Source organism: Adiantum capillus-veneris, chromosome 17 (genome assembly GCF_014529385.1).
Source record: "Adiantum capillus-veneris isolate H3 chromosome 17, ASM1452938v2, whole genome shotgun sequence".
In the NCBI taxonomy this organism is placed as follows: Eukaryota; Viridiplantae; Streptophyta; class Polypodiopsida; order Polypodiales; family Pteridaceae; genus Adiantum; species Adiantum capillus-veneris.
This window is the reverse complement of record NC_140947.1, coordinates 144,456,200-144,478,668: the sequence shown is the minus strand read 5'-3', so window position 1 is coordinate 144,478,668 and position 22,469 is coordinate 144,456,200. Positions and strand designations below refer to the sequence as shown.

General features: G+C 40.7%; 1 protein-coding gene and 1 pseudogene across 1 annotated transcript; both read right to left on the bottom strand.

Moving 5' to 3' along the window:
• Window positions 1-1,238: 1,238 nt before the first annotated feature.
• On the bottom strand, window positions 1,239-10,733 carry LOC147438250 (uncharacterized). Its single transcript, XM_086486097.1, has 9 exons — window positions 10,341-10,733; window positions 5,233-5,322; window positions 4,671-4,854; window positions 4,102-4,275; window positions 3,373-3,440; window positions 3,004-3,211; window positions 2,736-2,855; window positions 1,641-1,798; window positions 1,239-1,549 (listed from the first exon to the last, which is right to left on the bottom strand). Exons 1-9 carry the CDS (start codon window positions 10,656-10,658, stop codon window positions 1,346-1,348), a joined length of 1,524 nt encoding a protein of 507 aa, XP_086342223.1. The 5' UTR covers window positions 10,659-10,733; the 3' UTR covers window positions 1,239-1,345.
• Window positions 10,734-19,021: 8,288 nt separating this feature from the next.
• Window positions 19,022-22,469, bottom strand: part of LOC147438249 (uncharacterized) — a 49,056-nt pseudogene continuing 45,608 nt past the window's right edge.

Sequence of the window (22,469 nt, the reverse complement as noted above, 5' to 3'; positions counted from 1 at the left end):
CCATCAAGTTGTGCCTTAAATCTCATGTGAGATCCTACATGGATATCATCTACGAGGCGTATACATATGGTTTTTTTTAAAAAGTTTATGTTAAAACGAAGGGAACTCTGCCAAAATTTATGCGGGAGCACGGTTGATTTTGGTGCCGCTCGCTTTCTTGGGCAGAGGACAGGCAGTCTGCTGGCTGTGGCTATGTCCATCTTTTCACTAGGCATAGGCCAGGTTGCCTGTCCTCTGTCCAAGATTTTTTTTTTCTGATATGGTCATCGAAATATGCGTCGATACAAGCGTCGAAATACACGTCCAAAACAGTTGCCTTTCGACATAGATATCGATGCATATTTCAATGATATCATAGGGACGAAGATTTCGACGTAGTTTTTGACGGCTAGCGTCGAAATCTGCGTCGAAGGCACCTATTTTTGTTGTAGTGATATTTCCAACATTCTCACGTTGAAAATATCAACTTTTTTTTTAAAACTTTTGTTGAAAGTTCCAGCATCGATCATTTCAATGCTTATTTTGATGATATTTCCAACATTTTATGCTAGAAATATCAATGTTTTTTAATTTAAAAGTTCTGCTGGAAGTTCAATCGTTTCAACACTCATTCTAGCACTTAAATTTTTTTATAATTTTCAATGTACATTACATCATTCTAGTATAAATGTTAGTAAACCCTACTACTGTTGTAATGGAGCTGACGAAATTCTTCTATCAAAACAACGAGCTGGCATAATGTGATTGGTTATAGCCTCACGCCTTTCAACACATCACCCCTAAAATCAAGCTAATTTGATTGAATCTCACACTTTTACACACATTACTCCCTAGTTTGTCAACTAACTGCGCCTTCTAAGGGTGCAATAGCAATTACCCTGCTCCTCCCCCCTTTTGATAGCAGCTTACTATGGCCTCCTACGTGCAAGTGTACCTAAAGCAGGATTATCTAAATTATCTTATGACTAATCGCTCCTTGTGAGAGGGGTACCTTATTGATATCTACATAGATTGGATTTTGAAATTCCCTTGATATTAGTAGTTTGAAGTGACATATTTCCAATCACAACATTTTGAAATTTTCTTGATAATGTCGATAAGACTCTTTCTAGTAGTTTGAGGTGACATATTTCCAATCACAATATTCAACTTTTGTTTTATGTGTGAAATCCATAAATACAACTATATGCATAAATCAAAACATTGAATTTATTCTAATGGAATAATAAGTCAAAACATTCAATTTATTCTCATGGAAGAAATTTGTAAATATAGTCACATACAAAATCATAACGTCAAATTTCTTCTCATAGAAGAAACTTCATACATACAACCATACAAAATCTCATTTGAGAATGATGCTATATTGCTTCTTAGTAATGGTATGGACGATAAACCCTGCCATGAGTATTGTCAGAATAGTTATCTGTCCAACATAAATGTTTCCAATTGTTGATATTCCAATATTGTTCTCTAATGTGGTATAAAGATAATTGTACATGTCTTCTCCAAGAATGTGGTACAAGATTCTCACAGGAAGTAGAATTCCCTGCAAATATATGTTTTCAAGGGATATTAAGACATGGGTGTTTCCTCAAGATAGTAAGTTCTTTCTAAGTAAAACATTAAAACTACTAAACCTCGTAAGCACGTGGAAGAAGATTTGATATCCCAAGGCTATCAAATGTGCTGTCCAAAAACCACTCGCTATGTGTAGATGCAACCACACCATCAATGATGATATCTCCTTTGAGAGTGAAAGGATTGTACAACCCTTCTTCAAGAATTTGTACAATGTCTGTGTCAAAAAGCATAAGTAGGCTGGTTGTAAAAATTTGCAAAAACATATAGACCACTAGAAAAACATTTTTTGGTCGCTAAAACATCATACATTAATTATAATGTATGATGAGTTTTTGGGACGACTAGAAAAAATATTTTGGTCATTAAAACATCATACATTAATTATTATCATAAACATATTAATTCTACTAAAAAAACTAGGATATTTTTTTAAGACTTAACATGAAAATTTGGCAAACACTTAATGTGAAAATGATTATAAAAGATTTTAAGCAACACAAATGAATACTACTTGGGCATAGTATGTCATTTGTTGAACTACACTACGCAGAAGGATCCTACATCATGATGATTCTTTGATTTGATCATGCAAAACTAACGGATTCCGTTGATCATCGACACTATAGAGAGGTGAGCAATCTTGACTACTCATTTAGCTTGTCTTGCACTGAGCGATTAGTAAGGACAACTATTTACTATGAAGGAATTTGTGGAAACAAATCGTGAAGAGTCGGGAATGCTACCTCTTCCTCTACTCAAGTTAATACATGATACTATTTGGGATCTCTCATAGACTCTTCTTTGTTTTCAATATGTGATATGAAAGCCTGACTAAGATTCGATCATTACAAGCCAATGGTGATAAAGTTTCATAGAGTGGGTTAAATACTTCAATATATCACATTTATTTTCTTTTTCAAGGCATTGGTACTATAATTGACTAACCTTTTTGCAAGAAAAAGTTTTGGTCAACACTCTAATAACATTATATTGTTTTATGTCTTTGCTAGTTTTTATAATTGTAATTAAATGTTCAAAACATAATACTACATCCCAAAGATTAGATCTATATTATGTTTATCTTAAATATCACAGTCTAAATTCAAGGAATTTTTTTCTATATGAGGAGGATGCAAGGTTTAGGTCTTGACCTTTGACAACAAATTGTGTGATAGTTGATGTAGCATTGATAATACCATGAGCACTTGTACCAAAGATTATATCTCCAATCAATATTTCTCTTGCTCTTTTGTAGATTATATCGAGTCCCTCTGCATAAAGAACCAATATACTTCAGCATGAAATAAGATTCTCCTTAATTATATTTAGCTTAATTTATATTAAAAGAACATGTTTGTATTTTAGAAGGATGTGCTACATTCCTTATTTGTTTGTTTTAACCTTCTGTGAGAAACCTACTTGTACTAATTGTGGGTATGAAATGATCTCCCGTAAGCTTCACAACTCTTATGGAGGAAAAATGACTTGCGCCCTCCACACCAAGCTTTTGAGATTCAATTTGTTGCAATGTGATCTGTATAAATGGGAATATTGTACTAGAGTCTGCATGCCCAAATGCATAAACACTACTAAATGCAATAGAGCCATCGTGAGACCGCACAGCAACCTACAACAATAAAAAAGCACTTTTTTTAGAAAAGGGGATCGAACTTTAACGGTTTTATTTTTCCTTTGGGAAATCTCTATCTATGGATTGTAACCAAAAAAAAATAGAAAATCAATGCATTATATTAAAAAAAGCCAAGTTTAATGTGAACCGTAGCATACCTTATCTCCAAGTGCGAGTTTTGAAATTGGTATAGAGACACCTAGAGATGTCGTCACCAATGTGCTACCTGAAAGAAATCTTGGCTTTGTAAATTTAGCATAACCTAAAATATACACTCCTTGAAAGAGAATCTCACATCCAAATTCCTACTAAAAGTGTGATTCAATACCATTTATGACAGAATCTTTTGTATATTGTATCTGCACTTGCTAGACTTGGACTTGTATGTATCTGCACTTGCTAGACTTGGACTTGCTAAAGGAAGACCATGTTGTGTCTAAAATACATATTTATTTTAGTCCAAGATAAATTTGGCTCCTATTTATTCTAGTCCAAGAGAAATATTATATCATCATATTTTAAATTCCACAAAAAATTTAAACACACTTTCATTCAATATTGAGGGGAAGATATGGTGGCATATACTATGGGATTGAATTAGTTATCTATGTACCTAATTGGGAAAATGCTCAATAGTAATTTTGGATGATCAAACAATAAAAAAATTTACTGGAATATTTTAGACCTCAAATCCAACCATGTGGTTCTATATACTATAGAAAGTTCCGGTTATGTATATACCTAGTTACGACAACATTAAATAGTCATCATTTTGGATGGAAAAGAAACCACATTATATTACATAGAAATCATGATATGTATACATGTTTCACAATTGAATATGAGGTCTAAAAATTATGCCAATAACATCCTCTTCACTAAATTACCTGGGAAACAACCCGATTTTGCTCGTCCACTTCCACTGCACTCATACAAAACACCACCTCCTGCTCCGGCTCCCGAAGCAGCAAGTGCAATTGCAATATCACATCCTAGGTTGAGGCCCCCTTCACAAATAAAAATTCCCGCCACAACTCCACCAACAAAGCCCCATTTTGCCCCTAGAGAAATAAAGTGGGAGAGTATAAGTAATGAACCATAATTTTTTCTATTTTTGGCCTTTTATTAGGTCTTTGCTATATTCTTCAAACAGAATCTTGCATGTTGCAAGAACGGTCTTGTATATGAAGGGATACACTATGTTTTAAATATTATGGTTGTTGCTGCTTTAAAAGCTGATACTTTGTTATCAATCAACTTTTTTTTTTGTAGCGGTCCGGGCATTCCTGCCCGGGTAGATACAAGAGTGCGTCTTCGGGCGTACAGCCAACCGCAATCGAACCCATGACCCGTGTCAAGGAGTTCAAACTGGGGCTAGCTCCCGTCGACTTGTTATTAATCAACTTAAGTGAAGGAAGTTAGAGTAGAAATTTTTTTATACATATTGTATGTATACCTTGGACAGTTCCTTCTGTAAAGCAATTACCCAGGAGTTTTCTTCGTCCTCCTCCATTCACAGTAGTATTAGTGTCTTGATCAACACCATCACCATTTGCACCATTGTAGAGAGAAGTGAGATCGTCTCCAGTATCGTAAATATCACACCCATAATAATCCGATTGTACACTTGGACATATGAGCTACAAGCTGAAATTATATGAGTACAAGTTTTTGTTTTTATCCACAATGATAATCTTGATTTCAAACCATGATCAAGAATAATGGAATTCATGAATTTGATAATCGCGCACGTACATGGATAATTTTGAGTGAGTAACAACCATAGTAACTAGTAACCACCTCTCACAAGAAGTTTTGGACATTGTGGCTTACCTCAACATCATGAGCTTCTCCGAGGGAGGCACCACATACCTAGCTAGGTATGTGATGCCTCTCGAGCAAAATCTCATGATGTTATGCATTGTATGAAAAACATTGTAAAACTAGACTCCATTTTCCTACACGAGAAAATTTCTAAGTCTTCTTGTGTCTCTAATGGTAATTAACTAGTTACTCACAGCACTTAAGCTGCCTTCGTCATCTAAAAGGACGGCTTCCACCCCATCAGTGCCATCTGCAGCAGCACCACATCCTCCTAGTGCAGTGACCTACACATTGCAAATCAAAGATATTAATTAGTTATCGTAGCATTACCTAAGTCTTTCTAAACAAGCAAGATATGTGTGTGTGTGTGTGTGAGTGAGAGAGAGATCAGAGAGAGAGAGAGAGAGAGAGAGAGAGAGAGTCCTGAATTTGGCTCAAGTCATCGGCTGATCAAAATGTAGGTGTCACATGGCCATGAGACCAAAATGGTGGGTTGTGTGTTTTTTTTAAATAGTAAGTTTTTAGATTTCCTTTTTTTTTTTTCTTCTAAAACTAGAGCCTAAAATAAATTTGCTTATTAATAGAGCCCATTTATAAAATAATACATACTTATGCAAAGATTGCATGAGCAATTGTAAGAAGTATCACTTTATGAATACTTAAGGTCACGCGAGGCTTAGTTCCCACCGTACATGGCTCGACCATCTTTGATTGTAGAGAAATTTCCACCATCACAGTTGTGTTACTATGCCTAAAAAGGCAAATTTCCAAATTATGACGGTCCCTTGCAGATCGGTGCTCTTTTTTTCTCTCATGTTTGTGCATCACTCTTCCTCTCACTACTCAGTGTTGCTTGTGATGCTCTGAGCCTCTGTACTTATCGTGGTCAAAACCTATCGATGCTTAATGATAACTAAGCCTCACACGAGCATGCCCTTACAAGGTGATAGAATTAGTTCCTTGAGTCGCAAATGGAGATAGCCAAGTTAGGTTTTCAACTTCCCTATAGGGGTGCTGGAGAAGGTATGAATGTAGCTGATATGAGGCAAGCAACTTACTTAGCAAGTGGGGAAAAAGAGAGATTTTGAAAGAAAAAACCTAGGTTTTCAACTTCCAAATTTAAGCTCTTACCAATGGTACAACGGTAAGGCCTCCGTTGGTTTAGGCATGCAAACATTATCTCGATAAGCCCTACATTTATAGAGAACAATTGACGTCACACTCTATATTTTGTGGTACCTACAATTTAAGTGCGAAACACCAACTAATTTTATCCTCTAGAGTAGGTCATTCAAAGCATGAAGGTGTCTCCCAAATGCAAGGATGCACACAAAGAAAGAGAGAGAGAGAGAGAGAGAGAGAGAGAGAGAGAGAGAGAGAGAGAGAGAGATTCGCAACCATGTTGACGTCAGTTGCTGTAAGAAATAGAGCAATGAAATGTAGGGCTCCCGCAAACAAAGGATCTTGTGACCTACACTCTCCCTAGCGACAAGGTTCTTATTATTAAAAAATGAATGTAGGGTCTCTCTCTCTCTCTCTCTCTCTCTCTCTCTCTCTCTCTCTCTCTCTCTCTATATTGGGCACAGATTTGTCTCATAGGCCGATTTAGGCCTTTCACGTTAATATAGTCTTTCTTTCTTTCTTTCACTCTTCTCCAATCTCTCCCTATCTCCCTAATTCTCATTTTCTCCCTATCTCCCTCCTCTCTCTCTCTCTCTCTCTCTCTCTCTCTCTCTCTCTCTCTCTCTCTCTCCCTGTTGCACCTTGCTCGTTGCCTTTCACAACACTTGCTCGGGAACCCCTAGCTCTGTCGTAGCACCTACCACTACTGCTACACTTGCCACCACTTCACTCCACCTGAAGTTGGCACTACCCATGTCTTTGCTTCTTGATCGTGCACTACCCTCATCTCTATTTGGTGCTAGCCTACTGCAGTAGGTGCCTAGTAGGCGAGTGTTGTTGCTAGTGTTCATTCTCTCTTGACATCACCATCCACATAGAATACTTTTTCTCTCATCTCTCTCTCTCTCTCTCTCTCTCTCTCTCGCATAAAACCACACACAATAATCTACTCTTTCTCTCTCTCAATCTTCAGTTGTGCAAAAACCTTAAAGCTACTCCTGAAATTTTCTCCTCTGCTATATATATATATATATATATATATATATATATATATATATATATATATATATATATATATATATATATATATATATATATATATATATATATATAGAGAGAGAGAGAGAGAGAGAGAGAGAGAGAGAGAGAGGCCTGACATGGCTCAGGCTCAGGTGCTCAAGGAGTCAAGGGCTATCTGTATCAGCATATATTCATCCTATGACTCATGATGAGAAGGCGGAGCCGGTGGCAAATTTGGCAAGTGAGATTTTAAAGGGTAGATTCTAGAGAGATTCTAGACTCAAGAGGGTGGGATGGCATTGGGAGATGGGTCCATGTAGCCTCGTAATGGGTGTCAATGATCACACTTTTGTTAAAGTTTGTTGTTGTTATCGGGGTGCCAAATCGGAGGGGGATTCGCATCCCTCCATGTGTAGGGGGGGCCTCTCTCTCTCTCTCTCTCTCTCTCTCTCTCTCTCTCTCTCTCTCTCTCTCATGTGAAGGGCATATTTTGGCAGCACAAAGCCTGACCAAGATGAAGAAAGTGTGGTGCAGAATCTAAGGTACGAGGGTCAAAACATGATGGCATTTAAAAGTATCACTCCATAATGAAGATGAAGTAAGAGAACAGGAGGGGTCTCATGTCACAACATATGTTAGCAAAGAAGTTGCCGGTGGACTATTGGGAATCAACACAGACTAAAATTTCTCTTGTAACTATATGAAAGGTAACATTTTCAATGTGCCTAGATTGAATCCACGCAAGAACTCTTGAGAGAAAGGAGGGAGGGACGGAGGGGGGGGGGGGGGGGGGGGGATAGCAACATGCTTTTGCATTCCAGATAGGAGCCAATAATTCTATCACAAAAAAGAGCCCTCTTGATAAGAGGGTTGTCGCAAAAAAACATAATGAATCCCAAGCTCTGGGCTACTTTCAACAAATGTGACACCGTGCTTGGCATTGAATGTGGTGTAGTTCATGAAGCACTTCGAGCCGCAAGGTTGTGTCCTCCAACTGGCTCCAGCGAGGCTAGCAATAGCCAACCATTCAATATAAATGCTCAAGAGAGTTGGGGATTAGGCTCGCCCCTCGAAATTCTATGAAATAATCCGAGAATTGAAGGTGATGCCTCCAGCAGGGACACCTTGTGTAGTGCCACATACCTTCAAGATGCAAGAGTATCTGATTGCATCTTGAGAGACACGCTCAAGATGCAAGCATGTGTGATTGTATCTAAAGAGACACCTCGCTTCCCATCCACCAAAATAGCATGGAATTTCTTGGCCTTGCCCAAGTTGGGCATATCCCGAAATCAGTGCATTACAAGAGGCAACAACCTGGGCGCAGGAAGCTCCTCAAGTGCTTTATGGAGTGCACCACGTGATTGCATTTGGAGAAGCCCTCTCTCTACATGTGCTAAAGACATCCCAGTTCTTGACTGTGACTCTTGCCTTCAAGATGCAAGCGTATGTGATTGCATGTGGAGAGACAACCTCGCTTTGCATTCACCAAAAATAGCCCAAAGCTTCTTGGCTTTGCCCAAGTTGGACACATCCTGCAATTAGTGCTTAATATATAGTATATATATAAAAGTATAAATGGATAGATAGATTTCTCTCTCTCTCTCTCTCTCTCTTCCTTCCCTAGCCTTGCACGTTGCGAGCAAGAACACCAATAGCTCTCTCTTTCCCAATCAATGGCGCAAGCACCACTCACATGGATGGGTAGTATCGATTCGAATCGAAGCTAGCCTTGCACGTGCACCACTAGCTTCCTCACCCATCGTGCATGTCGTAGCTTCAGACATGTAACGTACACCCCTAAAAAGATCTTCTGAGCTTCAGTCCGAAATTCGTAGCAGCAAGTTGGCTACCCGAATTCCAATCCTCTCTCTCTCTCTCTCTCTCTCTCTCTCTCTCTCTCTCTCTGTGTGTGTGTGTGTGTGTGTGCGCGCGCGCGCACGGGCGCGTGCTCACACGCGTGAGTGCGTGTGATGTGTGATACATGATCATACAACAATAATAACCATGCACAACATTTGGGTAATTACATGGACAAAGGCAGGCAAATCAGTTCCTCTTATTCTACCGAGTCACAAATACAAAACATCTTTCTTCCCTAATTCTCATCCCAAATCAGCAAGGCCTAGATTCGAGATGATAATCTTCATTTAGTCAGCAAAGACTAATCCATGGCATATTCTGTGAGTAGCCCAACTTGCAGAATGCCAAACAGCCATTTACGCTCCAACCAAAGATACAAACCCTCGACAGCGTGCCGCTCAGGCTTGATACTCAACAATGACAAAGGATGAGATCGAGGGGGCAGGGGCCGGGGCGAGCAGGGTTGGAGGAGGGGGAGGAGAAGCACTTTCGAAGCGAGGAGATACATGTAGCCTCTCTCATAGGCAAGGGGAGGCAGGTGCGGATAACATTAAAGGTGGAAGCAGCACAGGGCCCTAGATAGACTCGTCTCAGTAGCCGTTGTGGGCGCTCTCTACAAAGTTGGGAGAACTCTTCAAAACTACACGGCAAGGAGATAGAAAGTATGGCCAGAGGAAGGATTTGCCAGCATGTGGCAGCCTGAATCCTAGATAGTATAGGTAGTACTAGTACGGTTGGCCACCTTTGGCGGCCTCTCTCTCTCTTTCTCTCTCCCTCTTTATTGCCTGCACAGGGCCTTCTCTCAGTTTTGGAGTTTCAGTTTTGAAGTTTCGTCTTCATGTTGCAAATTTTGACATGTGTAAAGGGCTCCCCCTTCCGCCATATTATGTTAGTTTAGATAGATATAAATTTAGAGCACCATTTTATAGGGGACCTTAAAAGAATGTCATCAATAGAGCCGCCTAGTGATACCTCTCTTAGAGTTCATGTAGAGGGTGTCTCTATAGGGTGGTCCCCCCCCCCCCCCCCCCCTTTCCCCCCCCTTTCTTCTCACTATCTCACATGAGCATGGGCAGGAGCAGATCAATGGTCCACATCTACTGCCCACGATGCTCTCACTCCCTGAAATTACAAGGGGCCATTTATCCCTCTTGCCCATGCCTCTGTGAGATAGTGCAGAGGATGGTGCCCGTCCTAAACATGGGGGCCATTTGCTTTTTGATGCGCGTCTTGATGCTCGTCCAAAACATTGCGGCAAAATAAATAAATCGCCCTTAAAATAAATAAAAGAAGAAACCTCCATATTGCGGTAGAGAGTGTCGCCGTCGATGTAAATGGTGGCAGAGAAGTCGTAATTGCCAGATGTGACCTGTTCGCAGATGGATTGGACGGCATCCGCAGGGATGGTACCCCACAGCATGGCGGGCGTGCTGCCGCCCAGCAGCGCGGTCGCCAGCTGCAACACAGCCGTGGTGCCGTCCGGCATGCCGCGCCCCTCCTGCGGTGTCCATGCCGTGATCTCGAGCTGCCCTTTACTACAATTCAGAGAGGTCGAGATGATGAGGACCAGCACGAAAATGGACACCACGTTTTGTGCAGCCGGAGACCACCCCATTGCAGCGGCTGCAGCTGAATGACAAACTGCAGCTACTGCTGCTGCTTCGGTGATGATGATTTCTGACGAAGCAGATCAGCGCTTACAACTTATAAAAGGCCTCTACAGGCTCGTAACTTCGCCGTTATCCCCAATGTCCCACCGTTTCTCGTTGTCGCTACAGTTGAGGGAATTTGTCGCTACAGTTGAGGGAATTTGTCGCTACAGTCGAGGGAATTTTGTATGAGTTGCAATAATATATTTTCCTGATAGCAAGCGCTCTATTAACGAGGATTCTTTTTGGCCTGTGGAGAAAAGTGCTCATGAGATTTCGATACCACCTAGGAAGCCTAGTCACTAATTGACACTTCCGTTTGGAGGTGGGATCAATGGCTCACGATCACTGGTTGATCGTGACCGTTGGATTGCTTACGGAATGCAAAAGATTCTCACTTTCTCGGATCCGAGACTTGAACCCACTACTCTCTTCTCCACGGGATTGACTCTAACCACTAGGCTAACGCGCGCTCGTTGGAAGGTGTGCGTGGGATAAACTTCACGACGTCGCGGACAAGTTTACACCTAGTTCACACCGAGTTCGCACTGAGTTCACATCATATTTGGTGTGGTGTGCAAGCCTTCCCCAATTCACACCGAGTTTGGTGTGGTGGACATATCTCTGAGTTCACGCTTACTTCACACCTAGTTTAAATGTCGATCGGGCGGCCCGGATTGCACCCGCCTCGCGACGCTTACTGTGGGCCATTGATCCCACCTCCCTGAGGAGGTGTCATTTAGTGACGAGGCCTCGCAAGTATTGAGTGGGCACCAAGAATATGCTCTTGCGTCAATTGAAGTGTAGCTTTTGGGCCTACCGAAGGCAATGGTTTAGTTGCCCCTCGTTTATAAGTGACATGGGGTGTGAGTGGAGGGATCGACGACAAGGACAATGTCGTGGCGTGACACGTGCATAATGTGAAAATAATAATATCTACCTCGCTCTTTATGTTTTTAGTGTGTGGGATCAAATGCTACAATGTACATAGTGTGATATATGCAAAAACGGATGCCATGGTTTTGCAAGCCTGTACATACCTTGCCAGGCAGGCGAGGCCAGGGACGTGGCACCATTGCATGTTTTACCACGTTAAAGAATGCCTAATTTGCTTTAGGAATGTAAAAATGTCAATTGTTTTGAAGTGGCACGCTCATTTTGTTTAGAAAGTTCAATGTGGACGATCTTGGCCACAAATAGCAGGTTTTGTGCGCGGACATAAAAGATGTGTCCAATGTGCTTACCAAGTGGAAAAATGAGGTTCAACATGAAATTTGAGCCCAATGGAATTTTTCCACAAATTAGGATTTTTTCTAGCTCGTTTGGGCTTTTTATGGACAAAAAGGGACATTTTGGGGCTAAAAATGGCCATAAATTGGTCAAAAATAGCTTAAAAATAGCCCAAAATTCCACATCAACGGCGGTGCCATCGTTGACTAAGTAGAGAGAAAAGTTTTAGAGTCAAGAATGAGCTCATTTGGGCATCTAAACAAGGAGATACAACCATTCCTTTACAGGATGCTAGTGCAGTCCCGTGCTGCTTCCACTACATGGTTGAGGCTGTGAGGCCTCCAATTATGGTTTCCCCTCCCCAAATAGCTACTTGGGCTTCTCCAATGAAGTACTGAAGCTTACATGAAATGGTCATGACGAGGAATCGGAGCGTCATTTTAGGGTTTTGAACAAGTCAAATGAGCATTGCATCTGTGCAATTGGGAGTGAGGCTACACCTAACCTTCACACACATAAGAGTTGTTACCATATACATGTGGTAGTGATGTGTGTGAACACACTAGGACCGCCGGGGCATTTTTTCCCTCTTTAGGAGGTTTTTTCCCCGTGCATTGTATATACGCCCATTCAATCTAGGGCTATCTATCTTTTCCATTGCACACTAAGAAACACAGTCTCAATTGTGTGCCTTGAGCTTCCTTCGTCTTCTCCAAGCTGTGTGTATTTCTCTGCAACCCTAATTACAACAATTGGTATCAGAGCAGGTTGCATCCTCCCGAGCTTAGTCGCGAGCAGCTCCAACACACACCTGCTCACTTTCTCCGGTTTTAGTGAGCTTTGGCAAGCTCTGCTCAGATTTATGATTAGGGCTCATTTCGGCCTCCCTTTCAACTTTCCACTATAGCCAGGTCTACACAAGCAATTTCGTCATTTTGTGCAAAATTTTTATCAGGGCCAATTACTGCGTAACTGGTCCCATACAGTCTGTTTTGCAGGTTGTATTATATAGCACGTGCTAGTCTCACTCAGTCTCCTCATTTCCGACAGTTTTAACATCAGGTGCAGGCTTTTTCCATGGCTGACAATAACTTAAATGTGTTCAAGATGTTTGCTCTGCTGAGGACAGATCATTGGATGGGAAAAATTACCCTATGTGGGCTTACATGATGTGAGTCTTACCATACACCGAGCGAATGTTTTCGAGCGAACCAAAAGTCGAGCGAATTTAATGGTTGCAACATACATTTGAAAGAGAAGTCTGGAGAGAGAGAGAGAGAGAGAGAGAGAGAGAGAGAGAGAGAGAGAGAGAGAGAGAGAGAGAGAGAGAGAGGCAGGGAGGGAGGGAGCATTAAGACATCATGGAGCACTTGAAACATGTATAATGAATGTTTCAATGGCAAAACAATCTCGACAATAGTGACATGCGAGACAATCTTGGGCATCTTTGGTTTTCATCACTACAACACTACATGAAGATATCGACGCGTATATATCGACGGCCATGCTTTTCCACGTGTATATCGACGTAATTAGCGTGCGTCGCTATACGCGTCGATATACGCATCGCAGTGTGCGTCGATATACGCGTGAAAAGGCATTATTTGCCACACGTATATCGACGCGTATATCCATGCGTATAACGATGCAAAAAAAATTGGGAGAAAAAAGCGAAACCCGCGTGCAGGGGCCATTTTCGCCTGCTTAGATCTTGGCCGAAACCTGCTGCGCAGGTATTATGTCCATCTCCGTCCCCCCGCCAACCCCTCCCTCTCTCTCTCTCTACATCGTGTGTGTGTGTGTATAGGAGAGAGAGAGAGAGAGAGAGAGAGAGAGAGAGAGAGAGAGAGAGAGAGAGAGAGAGACTAGAGAGAGAGAGAAATGTGTGTGTGTGTGTGTAGGTAATCAGAGAGAGAGAGAGAGAGAGAATTAATGTATGCTTAGGAAATTAAAATTAAAGAGAGAAATGAAATGAAATGTTATATTAACGTCTTCGAAAGGCCAAAGTGACCTATGAGACATGAGACAAGAAAGTTACAATGTGATGGATCTGATACAAAGTCATAGTAAGAAGATGACAAAATAAAATAGTATAGAATCCTAGACTGCTGGGTGTGGACTAAACGGCTAAACCAGCTAGCTAGGATAGGTAGATCATAGGAGATCCAGCATCTGTCGCTGGCGGATCTCATCAATCTCCTCCATGGTCAGTAGTCTGACCGGGCATTGTGAGCCAAAGTGACCTAGCTAGATCCTCTGATGCAACCTCTGTCGATGTTGTGTAGTCCTCCGCAGTCGTGGGTGTCTAGATCTCCCTAGCTCAGTCGCTCGTTCGATCATGCACTTACAATCCCGCTGTCCATGATGCATGCTTGTCAGTTGCTGCAGATTCACATGTGTGGTATTTTGATAGTGGTGCTACAATGCACATTACCTCACATCGTGAATTGTTTACCTCTCTCGAGTCTGTCCCTCATGGGAATTCTGTCACTTGTGCCAACAATGCCTCTTATCCAGTTCAGGGAGTTGGAAAGATTGTGCTTACTATTGCAAATGGCAGTTTCTTCACACTTGTTGATGCACTTTATGTACCTGGGATCAAGAAGAATCTCTTGCCTGTATCCGCACTTGCTAGACTTGGACTTGTGTCAAATTTGTGGATGACAAATGTACAGTTCATGATCTCAGTTTTGGTGATGAAATTGTTGCATCTGGCCTTTTGTGCCGTGGGCTGTATAAGCTCACTTTGTATGACAAGTGTGGACAAAACCTTGCAAATGCTGTTGCAGATTCAAGGGCTACTTTAGATGCAAAACTTTGGCATGCACGTTTTGGTCATCTGAATTTTTCCAGTTTGCTGCGTTTGCAGAAATCTGATATGGTTGCTTCTGTGCCGCCTCTTGAAGCACTTATAGAAAATGACACATGGACTTTATGTGATTTGCCTCCTGGCAAAACGGCCATTGGTACGAAGTGGGTTTACAAGTTGAAACGCAAACCGGATGGTGAGATCGATCGCCATAAGGCTTGACTTGTTGCAAAGGGTTATGCACAACAAAAAGGCATAGATTATGAAGAGACTTTTGCTCCCACTTGTCATATGACTATTGTGCATTTTCTATGTGCATTGGAAGCTCATTTTGGTTGGGATATACATCAATCAGACATTGTTACTGCTTTCTTGAATGGTGACATATTTGAGGAAGTTTATGTAACACAGCCTCACGGTTTTGTCATAAAAGGACAAGAGGACAAAGTGTGCAGATGTAAGAAGGCTTTGTATGGTTTGAAGCAATCTCCTCGTGCTTGGTATGAGAAAGCTGACACTCATTTGGTCAAACAAGGCTTTCGTAACAGTCCAACAGAAAGCACATTGTATGTAAAGCGTGAGGGTGATGTACTTCTCATTGTGGTTCTTTATGTCGATGATTTGTTGATCACTCGACCAAATGAGAGACATATTGCTGAATTTAAGGCTGGTTTCAATGCTACTTTCAACATGAAAGATTTGGGGCTGTTGCATCATTACTTGGGTATACAGTTTAAGCAGTGTGATGATGGTATTTCCTTGTGTCAGAAAAGTTACATAGAGACATTGCTATGTAAGTTTGGACTTGAGGATTGCAAACCTATTGCCACTCCCATAAAAACAGGTTTCAAGTTGATTCTACATGATGCTGGCGATCCTGCTGATGTCACTCTTTACCAAACTGCTGTTGGTTGCCTCGTTTATGTATGCAACACGAGGCTGGATATTCAGTTTGCAGTCTCACAGGTCAACAGATTTATGCATAGCCCAGGGTCTAAGAATTGGCAAGCTGTCAAGAGGATTTTCCGCTACCTTACTGGAACTTTACATCTTGGCTTGTTTTATCCCAAGGGGGGATCATTGCCACTAGACTTACATGCTGTTTTGGACTCATATTGGGCTGGTTGTTTTGACACGCGAGTGTCCACAAGTAGTTTTTGTTTCATGCTTGGCAGTTCATGTATATCATGCTTGAGCAAGAAGCAACCTACTGTGGCCACTTGGAGTTGTGAGGCTGAGTACAAGGCAGTCTTCACAGCTACGGTTGAGTGTGTATGGCTCAGACGCCTTATGGCTGATTTGGGTGTTGGACAGGACACTGCCAACACTATCTACACTGACAGTCAGAGCGCATTGGCAGTTGCGAGAAACCCAATTGTTCATGCTCACACAAAGCACATTGAGGTGCATTACCACTATGTCAGGGAGAGGCTCTCAGCAAGAGAGATCATCTTGGCTTATGTGCCAACACAGGACAACCTTGCAGATCTTTTCACGAAGGCATTGTCTCGCGAGAAGCTTCAAGCATTCCGCAAAGCTTTGGGCTTACTCCCCTTTGTGGACTGATCATGTCCTCAGGGCATGGCACTTCCCTTTACTCATGTGCCAGATCTCGTTCACCGCATCACTCCAGGGGGGATTTGTTACCATATACATGTGGTAGTGATGTGTGTGAACACACTAGGATCGCCGGGGCATTTTTTCCCTCTTTAGGAGGTTTTTTCCCCCGAGCATTGTATATACGCCCATCACTCTAGGGCTATCTATCTTTCCATTGCACACTAAGTAACGCACTCTCTATTGTGTGCCTTGAGCTTCCTTCCTCTTCTCCAAGCTGTGTGTGTTTTTCTGCAACCCTAATTCGAACATCTCGGACACCTTGGGGGCACACGATCCTAGTGTCTCCAAGTTCTATACTGTACGGGCAGATGGACAGGTTGACATGGATAGAGTCGGGACTGAGATGAGACAGCGGGTTCGCCAGCTCGCGGAGCTGCAGTTTTCTACCACCATTATGACGCCTTGGCCTTATCAGGATCGCAACAAAATCAATTATATAGTGGAGACCATCATGAGAGAGTATTAGCCTGCTCCAGGTTCAGAGGAGCTTCCGAGGAGGTGGATCAAGAATGCTGCACGGGACACCGTGAAACATCGTCGAGATGCAGCTCGTCGAGCTTTCAGGCAGGGCTTGCCGCAGCCTTCGGGCATCTCACACGAGCCATGGTAGCAGATCAGGGAGGATGAGTAGACAGCAGACACGAGGTTCAGACAGTAGCGTCAGGCCACGGATATACGTAGGACGACTAGGGGCACATCTCATCTTGGCAGCGAAAGCTTCGACACCTTTCGCTATGAGTTTGTGAGTTTCCAATCCAATCCTAGCTATGGCGTTTTAAAAAAAAAGCAATGAATCATGTATTCTTAATTACTTTGGTTTTCGTATAAACGCAGAATCTTGCAATGCATTGAGCCCCGACACGCTAGGAGGAGACAGATGGATATCGGAGAGGAATTTATGAAGTATTGAATGATCTTGCTTCCGTAGGAGAGCCTATAGACTGGGTGGCGTTAGAGTCTCGTTGATCGATTGAGGTGAGACGTTTGATCGAGACAAATAATATGTGTGAGTTGACTTAATTAATTAAGTATATGTGAAGTAATATCATACTAATTTTGTGGCTTATCCCTTTATGTGCAGGTTGTGACGAGCGAGTCATCAGTGGATTTCTATATATGTTTTGTGAGACACAGACACATCTTTGTGTTTCTTTCTTGTATAGACATGGTTATGGTTATTGTTTTGTTTAAGGTTATGTTTAACTTTATGGTTATGGTTATGGTTATTGTTTGTTTATGGTTATGGTTATTGTTATGATTTTGATCAATATGGTTATGGTTATTGTTATGGTTTTGATCAATATGGTTATGGTTATGGTTTTGCACAGAGTTCGTTTCATTTCTTTCATCAAGTTGTGCCTTAAATCTCATGTGAGATCCTACATGGATATCATGTAGGAGGCATATACATATGGTTTTTTTTTTAAAGTTTATGTTAAAACGAAGAGAACTTTGCCGAAATTTCTGCACGAGCACGGTTGATTTTGGTTCTGCTCCCTTTCTTGGGCAAAGGGCAGACAGTCTGCTGGCTGTGGCTGTGTCCATCTTTTCACTGGGCAAAGGCCAGGTTGCCTGTCCTCTGCCCAATATTTTTTTTTTCTGATATGGTCGTCGAAATACGCATCGATACAAGCGTGGAAATACACGTCGAAAACAGATGCCTTTCCATGCAGATATCGACGTGTATTTCAACGATATCATAGGGACGAAGATTTCGACGCAGTTTTCGACGGCTAGCGTCGAAATCTGCGTCCGAAGGCACTTATTTTTGTTGTAGTGATATTTCCAACATTCTAACGTTAAAAATATCAACCTTTTTTTTAAAAGTTTTGTTGAAAGTTCCAACATCGATCATTTCAATGCTTATTTTGATGATATTTTCAACATTTCATGCTGGAAATATCAACGTTTTTTTTTAAGTTCTGCTAGAAGTTCAATCATTTCAAGAGTCATTCTAGCACTTAAATTTTTTTATAATTTTCAATGTACATTACATTATTCGATCTAGTATAAATGTTAGTAAACCCTACTACTGTTGTAATGGAGCTGACGACATTCTTCTATCAAAACAACGAGCTAGCAGAATGTGATTGGTTATAGCCTCACGTTTTTCATTACATTACTCTTAAAATCAAGCTGATTTGATTGAATCTCACACTTTTACACACATTACTCCCTAGTTTGTCGACTAACTGCGCCTTCTAAGGGTGTAATAGCAAATACCCTGCTCCTCCCCCCTTTTGATAGCAGCTTATATGTCCTCCTACGTGCAAGTGCACTTAAAGGAGGATTATCTAAATTATCTTATGACTAACCGCTCCTTGTGAGAGGGGTACCTTATTGATATCTACACATATTGGATTTTGAAATTGTCTTGATATTAGTAGTTTGAAGTGACATATTTCCAATCACAACATCTTGAAATTTTCTTGATAATGTCGATAAGACTCTTTCTAGTAGTTTGAGGTGACATATTTCCAATCACAATATTCAACTTGTGTTTTATGTGTGAAATCCATAAATACAACTATATGCATCAATGAAAACATTGAATTTATTCTAATGGAATAATAATTAAGTCAAAACATTCAATTTATTCTCATGGAAGAAATTTGTAAATATAGTCACATACAAAATCACAACGTCAAATTTCTTCTCATAGAAGAAATTTCATACATACAACCATACAAAATCTCCTTTAAGAATCCTGCTATATTACTTCTTAGTAATGGTATGGATGATAAACCCTTCCATGAGTATTGTGAGAATAGTTATCAGTCCAACATAAATGTTTCCAATTGTTGATATTCCAATATTTTTCTCTAATGTGGTATAAAGATAATTGTACATGTCTTCTCCAAGAATGTGGTACAAGATTCTCACAGGAAGTAGAATTCCCTGCAAATATACGTTTTCAAAGGATATTAAGACATGGGTGTTTCCTCAAAATAGTAATCTCTTTCTAGGTAAAACATTAAAACTACTAAACCTGGTAAGCACGTGGAAGAAGATTTGATATCCCAAGGCTATCAAATGTGTTGTCCAAAAACCACTCGCTATGTGTAGATGCAACCACACCATCAATGATGATATCTCCTTTGAGAGTGAAAGGATTGTACAACCCTTCTTCAAGAATTTGTACAATGTCTGTGTCAAAAAGCATAAGTAGGCTGGTTGTAAAAAGTTCCAAAAACATATAGCAAGAAAAACCTCCTATAGAAAATATATAAATATCTTGAGATGGGTTTTTGAGACCACTAGAAAAATATTTCTTGGTCGTCAAAACATCATACATTAATTATAATGTATGATGGGTTTTTGGGACCACTAGAAAAAATATTTTGGTCATTAAAACATCATACATTAATTATTATCATAAACATATCAATTCTACTAAAAAAACTAGGATATTATTTTTAAGACTTATCATGAAAATTTGGCAACCACTTAGTGTGAAAATGGTTATAAAAGATCTTAAGCAACACAAATGAATACTACTTGGGCATAGTACGTCATTTCTTGAACTACACTACGCAGAAGGAGCCTACATCATGATGATTCTTTGATTTGATCATGCAAAACTAACGGATTTTGCTGATCATCGACACTATAAAGGGGTAAGCAATCTTGACTACTCACTTAGCTTGTCTTGCACTGAGCGATTAGTAAGGACAACTATTTACCATGAACGAATTTGTGGAAACAAATCGTGAAGAGTGGGAATGCTACCTCTTCCTCTACTCAAGTTAATACATGATACTATTTGGGATCTCTCATAGCTGAGTCTTCTTTGTTAATTTCAATATGTGATATGAAAACCTGACGAAGATTCATTACAAGCCCATGGTGCTAAAGTTTCATAGAGTGGGTTAAATACTTGAATCACATTTATTTTCTTTTTCAAGGCATTGGTACTATAATTGACTAACCTTTTTGCAAGAAAAAGTTTTGGTCAACACTCTAATAACATTATATTGTTTTATGTCTTTGCTAGTTTTTATAATTGTAATTAAATGTTCAAAACATAATACTACATCCCAAAGGTTAGATCTATATTATGTTTATCTTAAATATCACAGTCTAAATTCAAGGAATTTTTTTCTATATGAGGAGGATGCAAGGTTTAGGTCTTGACCTTTGACAACAAATTGTGTGATAGTTGATGTAGCATTGATAATACCATGACCACTTGTACCAAAGATTATATCTCCAATCAATATTTCTCTTGCTCTTTTGTAGATTATATCCAGTCCCTCTGCATAAAGATCCAAGATACTTCAGCATGAAATAAGATTCTCCTTAATTATATTTAGCTTAATTTATATTAAAAGAACATGTTTGTATTTTAGAAGGATGTGCTACATTCCTTATTTGTATGTTTTAACCTTCTGTGAGAAACCTACTTGTACTAATGGTGGGTATGAAATGATCTCCCGTAAGCTTCACAACTCTTATGGAGGAAAAATGACCCGCGCCCTCCACACCAAGCTTTTGAGATTCAATTTGTTGTAATATTAATGTGATCTGTATAAATGGGAATATTGTACTAGAGTCTACATGCCCAAATGCATAAACACTACTAAATGCAATAGAGCCATCGTGAGACCGCACAGCAACCTACAACAATAAAAAAGCACTTTTTTAGAAAAGGGGATTGAACTTCAACGGTTTTATTTTTCCTTTGGAAAATCTCTATCTATGGATTGTAACCAAAAAAAATTAAAAAATCAATGCATTATATTAAAAAAAGCCATGTTTAATGTGAACCGTAGCATACCTTATCTCCAAGTTAGAGTTTTGAAATTGGTATAGAGACACCTAGAGATGTCGTCACCAATGTGCTACCTGAAAGAAATCTTGGCTTTGTAAATTTAGCATAACCTAAAATATACATGAATCCTTGATAGAGAATCTCAAATATATCCAAATTCCTGCTAAAAGTGAGATTCAATACCATTTATGACAGAATCTTTTGTATATTGTATCTGCACTTGCTAGACTTGGACTTGTATGTATCTGCACTTGCAGCTGTTAAGTATGGAGCCTGATTTACCCTTGTAATTTTCTGTGGTAAAAGCGCACATTTGTAAGGCCCTGATTATGAGGAGAAGCCATCGTGCGTGAAGGAAAATGACTCACCGGAAACCAAAATTTTCACGGACAAGAATCAGGGGCAACTTTAAAGGCCTCGAGGGCGGAGGCCCCCGAGACTTTTTTTTTCGCCGGAATATTATGGCCGGACGGCGGCCGGAAAGTGGTCGGAAAGCAACCGGTCGGTTGGCCGGTGGCCGGTAGTCAATGGCCGGTGGCCGGTGGTCGGAAGTCAATGGCCGGTGGCCGGTGGCCGAATTCAAAAGCGGACTTGTCTTCTCAAGGGCGGCCACACATGGGCGGATTGGAGGGTCCGATTTGGACTTATTCACACAAGGGCGGCTACACATGGCTGTCTCTCATAAGAGAGGGCAGCCCTTTTGGCCTATAAAAGGAGGCCATTTCTACACACATTTCATAGTTTGGAGTTGATGCAACAAGGTGAGTGTGAGGTGGTGAGAGTGAAGCAAGGCGGGAGCTCCATTAAGGGTATAATACCTTTGTAAAATACTTCTTGTTTTGAAGTACTAAATCCATTGAGTGGCTGCTTTCCCGTGGACGTAGCCCACATTGGGTGAACCACGTATATCATGTGTACTCTCTCTCTCTCTCTACTCTATAATCTCGTGTATATAAATCTGTCTCTCTCCATTAAGTAATCTACTCAATTATCTATTTAGCTACGTCTTATTTCCTAAGAACTGGTATCAGAGCAAGGTTTGCTTGTAGCTAAATTATCTCAAGGAAAGGATTCCTTGAATTGAGTGGGAGTTATGGCGGAGGAAGGGAAGCTCAAGATTGAGAAGTTCAACGGCAAAAACTACCAACATTGGAAGATGCAGATTGAAGACTATCTCTACCAGAAGGACCTCTATTTGCCACTAAGCGGTCTTGCGAAGAAGCCCGCAACAATGGCAGATGAAGCATGGATTGTCCTTGATCGAAAGGCACTGGGAACAATCCGGTTAAGCTTGGCGTCAACGGTGGCCTTCAATGTTTCGGAGATGAAGACCACGGAGGACTTGAT

Coding starts and splice junctions, on each gene's coding strand:
- LOC147438250 (XM_086486097.1), bottom strand. CDS start 10,658: ATGGGGTGGTCTCCGGCTGCACAAAACGTGGTGTCCATTTTCGTGCTG. Junction 2,856..3,003: donor CATACCCACAATTAGTACAA/GTAGGTTTCTCA, acceptor TTCTTTATGCAG/AGGGACTCGATATAATCTAC. Junction 1,550..1,640: donor TTCTTCCACGTGCTTACGAG/GTTTAGTAGTTT, acceptor ATATATTTGCAG/GGAATTCTACTTCCTGTGAG.